The 6,427-nt window shown below is 53.8% G+C and overlaps 1 protein-coding gene across 1 annotated transcript; it reads right to left on the bottom strand.

Moving 5' to 3' along the window:
- Positions 1-5,810: 5,810 nt before the first annotated feature.
- Positions 5,811-6,416, bottom strand: LOC136827089 (tigger transposable element-derived protein 1-like). Its single transcript, XM_067084844.1, has one exon. The coding sequence runs from the start codon at positions 6,414-6,416 to the stop codon at positions 5,811-5,813; it is 606 nt and encodes a 201-aa protein (XP_066940945.1).
- Positions 6,417-6,427: the final 11 nt, after the last annotated feature.

Here is a 6,427-nt window from a genome sequence, read left to right as displayed (position 1 = left end):
AAGAAACAAATGCCATACAAGTTAGTAACAGGTATATATTTACATAGATTAGTTTAAATGATTGGGTATGGCTGATCCTGCATGACCCGTTATCCTAGGAGCGGCATAGAAAATGGGTCGCCATTATAGAAGACCCGCTTAGCGGGGAGTTTACAAATACTCCATCCCCAAGACGTGGGTAACGTCTAATTAATCCATGTATCTGCTGGGCGTTGAAGAGTGCCACGGCTACGTGAAGTGAGCGGGGTTGTGCTGTGCATGGGAGTGGCTGGCTGCGGGTGTGGGTGGATGTTTCCGGGGCGGCCTCGTGACCTCCTTCTGCGGCGGCCCGGCTGCGGAGATGACTGCTCAGGCGGACGGTGCAGTGTGGTGATGTCTGTTTTCTCCTCCAGGAGGGCGGGCTTGATGTGGTCGATCGACACCCAGTTGTCTTTTCTGTGAAGGGCGAGATGGAAAGCCTTGTTGTTACTCTCCAGCACGCAGAAGGGCCCCCTCTAGGGCCTGGTCAGCGGTGGGCGGACTGCGTCATCCCTGATGAAGACGTAAGTGGTGGAGGACAAGTCGGGAGGCGTGAAGGCGACTGTCGGAGTACGTCCGCTTACAGGGGGCGAACTTGCCGACTATGTCGCGAAGCCTCTGGACTGACGGGTTGTGGCGGTCCTCTGTGACCAGTTCACCCGGGACTATGAGGGGCTCCCTGTAGATTTTCTCCCCTGCGGACGGGTCGCCGTCGGCTCTGGGGGCGGTTCTCAGCCCAAGGAGGACCCACAGCAGCTGGTATTTCCAATCCTCAGTGGTGCAGTGGGCCATAAGGGACGCTTTCAGGGACCTGTGGAACCTCTCCACCAAGCCATTGGCTGCGGGGTTGTAAGCGGTGGTGGTGTGGTGAGATGTCCCCAGCAGATGTGCCAGGGTGGACCACAACTCGGACAGGAAAGCAGGGCCCCTGTCGGTGGTTATGTGGTCTGGGAAGCCAAACCGGCTGATCCAGCTGGAGAGGAGGGCCTCGGCGCACGCACTGGCAGTGGCTTCCTGCATGGGAGTCGCTTTGGGCCACCTAGTTGAGCGGTCAACAATCGCCAGGAGATATCTGGCCCCACCTGACGGGGGAAGAGGGCCGACAACATCGATGTGTATGTGGCTGAACCGCCTCCCCGGCTGTGGAAACTTGCCTACTCTGGACTTGGTGTGATGACCTATCTTGCTGGTTTGGCATGGAAGACACTGTCTCGCCCAAGTCCTCACATCCTTCTGCATTCCTTGCCAGATGAACTTCTCTGTCAGCAGCTTGGCCGTCATCCTGCTGGAGGGGTGGGACAGCCAGTGGATGACGTCAAATACCTGGCGGCAGCAGGAGGCGGGCACCAGGGGGCAAGGCTGGCCGGTGCTGACGTTGCAGACAAGTTTTGGTCCCAAGGGGGCGAGGGCCACGTCCTTCCACTTCAGGGACGTGATGGAGGTGAGGTAGGCTGGAGTCTCTGGGTCGGTGGCCTGTTCCCGGGAGAGGTCCCCGTAGTTGATCCCAAGCTGCACTGCGTTGAGCTCGATTCTGCGGAGGGCGTCTGCTACAGGGTTCTTCCTGCCGGGAAGTATTTGATTGAGCAAGTGAACTCCGTGATGGCCGAGAGGTGTTGCTGCTGCCTGGAAGACCATGCGTCCCCCTGCTTGGTGAAGGCGCAGACCAGTGGCTGGTGGTCCATGTAGATTGTGAAGGGCGTACCCTCCAAGAGGAACTTGAAATGCCGGACTGCCTGGTACACTGCGCAGAGTTCCCTGTCGAAGGTGCTGTAGCGGGCCTCCGCGAGGTTGCACTTTTTGCTGAAGAAGGCGATGGGCTGGGGGGCACCGTTGACGATCTTCTCCAGGACGGCTCCGCAGGTGACGCTACTGGCGTCCGTCGTCAGTTGGAGGGGAGCGCTGGGGTCCTGGTGGGCCAAGGCGGTTGCCTCGGCGAGGGCGGCCTTCATCAGGGAGAAGGCCTGCTGCTGGCTGGGTCCCCACACTAAGGATTTTGGTTGGCCCTTCAGGACCTCCGTCAGGGGCCATGGTGTGTGCGATCCCGGGGATGAACCTCCTGTAGTAATTTACTATCCCGAGGAACTCCTGGATGGTCTTGACGGAGGTGGGGACGGGGAACCTGGTGACGGCTGCGACCTTTGATGTGAGCAGGTGGACGCCATCCAGGGATATCTCGTGGCCCAGGAAGTCAGCTTTCTCGATGCCGAAGGTGCACTTGTCAAATCTGACGACGAGGCCGTTCTTCTGCAGGCACTGCAGAACCGCCCGGATGTGCCTCTGGTGCTCTTTATGGGATCTGAAAAATATAAGGATATCATCCACGTAGCAGACGCAGAACTTCAGGTCCCCCAGGATGCTGTCCATCAGCCACTGGAAAGTTTCCCCCGCGTTCCTCAGGCCAAAGGTGGAGAAGGCGAACACGTAGGACCCGAAGGGCGTGATGGTGGCGGTTTTTGGGATATCCTCTGGAGCAATTGGTACCTGAAAGTAAGATTTTAAAAGATCCAGCTTAGAAAATATTTTGGCCCCGTGGAAGGAGGCCGTGAGGTCCTGCATGTTCGGCAGGGGGTAATGGTCGGGTTCAGTTGCGAGGTTGAGCTGCCTGTAGTTGCCGCAGGGTCTTCAGGAGCCATCCGGTTTCTGCACCATGTGGAGGGGAGAGGCCCACGGGCTGGAGGCCTTTTTGCATATGCCCATCCTCTCCATCTCAGCGAAGGTGTCCTTGGCCTTCTGAAGGCGCCGAGGGGGAAGCCTCCGGAACTTTGCGTGTGCAGGGGGCCCCTTTGTCTTTATGTGATGGTAGATGCCATGTTTTGCTGGGGCCCCGGGTACCTGACGGAGCTCGGGCTTGAATACATCGGGGAACTCCTTCAGCAGCTGGGCGTATTGGTGGGGGGGCGACAGAGCTGATGGTAGGCACACTGGGTCCCATTGCCAACGGGAGGGACTGGCAGGAGTCGGTGTCGAGGAGACGCTTGCGACCAATGTTGACTGCCAGCCCGAAGTGGGCGAGGAAATCCGCACCCAGGAGCGGGGTCCTTACGTCTGCGACGATGAAGTTCCACGAATACCTCCGGCCAAGGATGGAGATCGACAGGAGCCTGGTGCCATAGGAGAGGATGGGGGACCCGTTGGCAGCCATCAGGAAGGCAGCCGTGTCTGGCAGGTGCTTGCGGTCATCCCTGGACAGCGGAAATATTTATCTAATGGCCCTGGTGTCGACCAACATCATCCTGCCGGAGATGGTGTCACGGATGTAGAAGCCTAATGGTTTTGGGCTCCTGGGTTCTCTGCTGCCATGGTGGCCTGTTCTGTTGGCAGCCACCTCCTCTGTTTTTTGGATGGGTGAATGAGCACGGGGGTTGGCAGTTCCGGGCGTCCTTGCCGTACCGCTGGTGGTAGTAGCAAGGGCCCGGTGGATTCCTCTTGTGATGATACGGTGGCCGCCTTTTGGTGACAACGCTTATCTCCTCCTCTGCGCCCTCCTCCTGCTGAATGGAACTGATGGGGTGTGCGGGCGCTGATGCCCACTTCGCTGCCCTTGCGGAGTCGGTCATCTGCTGCACTGTTCTAATCAAGTCCTCGGGCGGCATGGTGTAGGGCTCGAGGATCTGAGTCCGGACCTCTGGGAGGAGCTGGCGGAGGAGGATCTCCCTCGACAGGCTGATCTCGGACTGCCTGCCACTGGTGTCAGTGCCGGGGAGGGTGAGGAGGTCCTGGATCATGCCCCACGACTCCATGACACTCTGTTCCTGCTGTGGGTTGATGACGAGGTCGAGGGCACGGGTGGCCCTCTCGGAGACCGGCAGGGAGCAAGTCTCGGTGAAAGATGTTTTCAGGTGGCGGTAGGTGAGGGGGCATGCAGTGGACACCCACGGGACGAGTCTCCTGTAGACCTCCTCCGGCAGGGTATTGATTACTGAGTCAGCTCGCAGCATCTCATCCATGAGCTCTGCCAGCCTGAACTGACCCTCGACCCTGTACAGCCATGATGATGGGTTTCCCTGTGTGAAAGGTGGCAGCTTTATGGTGAGGGCGGCTTTTGTTTGTCCTGCCGGGCAGGGCGCCGAGCAGGAAAGCGTGCGGGCGCGGGTAGCATCGTGGAGGAGCGCGTGAATCTTGGCGCAGGGGAGGGCATGGGTGATATGAGCGGGAGGTAAACGTCTGAGTCTGCGAGGTTCGTGGTTAACTGGACGTGAGAGGGAATGTCCACGTCCATGCTTGCTCTAGCCCTCTTAATTGGAGTGGGATACTCGCGTCAATACGCACTTGGGAGCCCGGCGTGTGAGTCCGTTAATGACGCTAGTGATTTGCCGACGAGAGTCAGCACGCCCGAACGCTGGTTACAGTGCCGTAATAAGTCCGCTAGGGGCGTGGGTAGTTCCTGGGGCCAAGACTAAGTCGCCGTGTGAGTCCGCTAATGGCTCCGGGAACCACTCCAGGGTCACCACTTTAAGAGGTGCTAAAGAAACGAGCAGGAGAAAGTTACTGCTAATTTATTGAGGACACAGGTGGTTTATATGGCGGCGGACTGACGTCGCACCAAGGAATACAATGAGAACCAGGGTGACCTGAAGTCAATAACATCTGACAATAAATACAATGAATAAATACACTCTGAGTTGCAAAAATGGACAATAATGAAGTTGACGACATTCTGATACATGAGCAAAAGAAACAAATGCCATACAAGTTAGTAACAGGTATATATTTACATAGATTAGTTTAAATGATTGGGTATGGCTGATACTGCGTGACCCGTTCTTCTAGGAGCGGCATAAAAAAAGGGTCACCATCATAAAAGACCTGCTTAGCGGTGACTTTACAAGATCACACGAAGACGCTGGCAGAGGTGGAGCAGCGAGACAGAGTGGGCTAGCGAGTATCTCATTGGGTAGGGAGGGTGGTGGCGGGAGGGAGGTGATTGGCGGAGGTTTTTTCACATCATGCTCTATTGCTAACTTAACTTACTCACTACACACTTAATGCTGCATTGCTAAATTTAACTTACATTTTATGTATGCTACACTTTATTGCTAAACTTAATTGCTGCTTTTTTATTTTTATAATTTTTAATCTTCTTCATTGAGATTTTTCACATCATGCTCTATCACTAACTTGACTTACTTGCTGCACACTTAATGCTGCATTACTAAATTTAACTAACACACTATGTATGTTACACTTTATTGCTAAACTTAATTGCTATTTTATTTTTTTTTAATTTTTAATCTTCTTCTTCTTCTTCAATGACGTTTGCCTTTTTCGCCACACTTTCCCCACTATCACATGCAGGACATTTTACTAAAAACATGTCCAAGGAGGTTTGTTTCTTCCTGTCTTTTGAAATTTTTCGAAAATGAGCTTGGCAAGTGTCGTTAAACAGCTCCGATGCATGAGCTGTTGCAACTTTTTCAGGATGTTTCTTTTCAATAAATACTACAATATTCTCCCACATTCCCAACACTTCCGTAATCTCACTTGTAGCAACCTCCGCTGACACTTGCTCCTCCTTTTCCTCCTCCTCCAAAACCTGCAAAGCCTCCATACTCTGCTGCTAATGTAGCTCCTTTAATTCCTCCATTGTCAGTTCCTTGCTGTGCTCCTCAACAAGGTTGTCAACGTCTACATCCACTTCCGGGCCCATGGACTTTCCTAGGGACACAATATTCTCCACCACTAGTCTGTTTGGACACAACCACAGGTCACAGCTTCTTCCATGCAGAGTTTAAGGTCCTCCTTGTAATACCTTGCCAGGCCATATCAATAATTTTGAGGCAGGTCACGATATTCTAGTGATCCTTCCAGAACTCTCGAAGGGTGAGGTTTGTAGCCTCAAAGCAGCGCTTGAACAGGTGCTTGGTGAAGAGCTTTTTGAAATTTGAAATCACTTGCTGGTCCGTGGGCTGCAGGATAGGGGTGGTGTTGGGTGGAAGGAACAGGACCTCGATATACTTGAATTCTTCGATGTCGTCTGTGAGGGTTGGTGGGTGTGCGGTAGCTTTATCGAGGATGAGAAGGGCTTTCAGGGGTAAGTTATTTGTGGTGAGATAATTCTTAATGGTAGGACCAACGACCACATTTACATACTGGACGAAGATATCCCTGGTGACCCATGCATTTGAGTTTGCCCTCCACATAACCTGTAGATTTTCTTTGGTTATCTTGTGGGACTTAAAGGCTCTGGGGTTTTCTGAGTGATATACGAGTAGCAGCTTAACTTTGCAGTTGCCACTCGCATTCGCACACAGCACAAGGGTTAGCTTATCCCACATAGGTTTGTGGCCTGGCAAGATCTTCTCCTCTGCCATTATGTAGGTCCTCCTCAGCATCTTCTTTCCAGAAGAGTCCTGTCTCGTCACAGTTGAAGACTTGCTGGGCAACGTATCTTTCTGCATCTACCAGTTTG

The sequence above is a fragment of the Macrobrachium rosenbergii genome, chromosome 41 (assembly GCF_040412425.1).
Source record: "Macrobrachium rosenbergii isolate ZJJX-2024 chromosome 41, ASM4041242v1, whole genome shotgun sequence".
Classification (NCBI taxonomy): domain Eukaryota; kingdom Metazoa; phylum Arthropoda; class Malacostraca; order Decapoda; family Palaemonidae; genus Macrobrachium; species Macrobrachium rosenbergii.
The sequence above is the reverse complement of the archived record's forward strand: the minus strand, read 5'-3'. Positions and strand labels throughout refer to the sequence as shown.